Source organism: Psammomys obesus, unplaced genomic scaffold (assembly GCF_907164565.1).
Source record: "Psammomys obesus unplaced genomic scaffold, mPsaObe1.curated_primary_1811, whole genome shotgun sequence".
Classification (NCBI taxonomy): domain Eukaryota; kingdom Metazoa; phylum Chordata; class Mammalia; order Rodentia; family Muridae; genus Psammomys; species Psammomys obesus.
This window is the reverse complement of record NW_026594377.1, coordinates 4,188,783-4,189,748: the sequence shown is the minus strand read 5'-3', so window position 1 is coordinate 4,189,748 and position 966 is coordinate 4,188,783. Positions and strand designations below refer to the sequence as shown.

The 966-nt window shown below is 55.8% G+C and overlaps 1 protein-coding gene across 1 annotated transcript in view; it reads right to left on the bottom strand.

The window, feature by feature from the left end:
- Positions 1 to 695, bottom strand: part of Tma16 (translation machinery associated 16 homolog) — a 12,747-nt gene extending 12,052 nt beyond the window's left edge. Inside the window, exon 1 of the mRNA XM_055618728.1 lies at positions 580 to 695. Within this exon, the coding sequence (XP_055474703.1) occupies positions 580 to 582 (3 nt within the window). The 5' untranslated portion in view covers positions 583 to 695. The remainder of the gene's footprint in view (positions 1 to 579) is intronic.
- Positions 696 to 966: the final 271 nt, after the last annotated feature.

Below are 966 nucleotides of genomic sequence, written 5' to 3'. Positions count from 1 at the left end.
CAGTAAAGGCGCTTGCTGCCAAACCTGAGGACTTGAGTTAGGTCCCAAGTACCCACATGGTGGAAGGAATGAACAGACTGCCGAAAGCTGCCCTGCGACACACACACAATTATGAACATAAAATTCGGATGCTGTACAGCCCTTTATACTGATATACATGTTTTATGAACACCCCTAAGTCTCTACTGTTTTAAAATACAGACAAAAAAAAAAAAAGAGCATCGTTGCCGGACAAGAATGGGGGCTCTAGAGGCAGGACTGCGGTCAGAATGGGCCTCCGAAGGGCTGTGGACCGAGGCACCTCGTGCTGACTGTGCCCAGGACAGGGAGGATCTGTATTTGCCAAGGGCAAAGGTGAGTGGGCCCAGAAAGTGTTATCAGTGAAGAAGGGACGGTACGAGGTTTCCCTCGGGAAAATGAGAAACGGACAACGCCACAACGCGAAAGCGTGGGAGCACTCCTATCGCCGGGCAGACACCCAAGGCCCAGAACCGCATAGGCAGCCGCCACGGGTCCGAGCCTGCCCTTCCCGTCCGCCCGACCACAGCCTCCCGGGAAACCTGGCGAGCGGCCGCCCACCATGGCGATGTCCTGGCCAGCGAGGCCCCGCGACGTCCAAAAGCGACAAGATCCCTGAATGCAACCGCAGCCGCAGCTGCTCCCAAATTCACTCCTTCGGAAACACACGTGGGTCGGGGGAAACAGATAGGCGCGGACCGGAAGGGGAGGAGCCGGTACTTTCTCTAAAACGTCCCCGGAAACTGAGGCCTTTTTTTTTTCCTCCCCGGCTCTGGATTTACAGCCCTGAAACGTTACACTGGCCCAGAGAGTTGAGAGTCCTGCCCCCAAACGCCTAGTTTGCCTTGTCTTCTCCTGTTTCTGACAGAAAGGCCGACCTTGAGGATCTGCCAGGAGACAGCTCTCCAGGGACGAGCATCTCTGGAACTGGATACCCTCTAGAGGTGC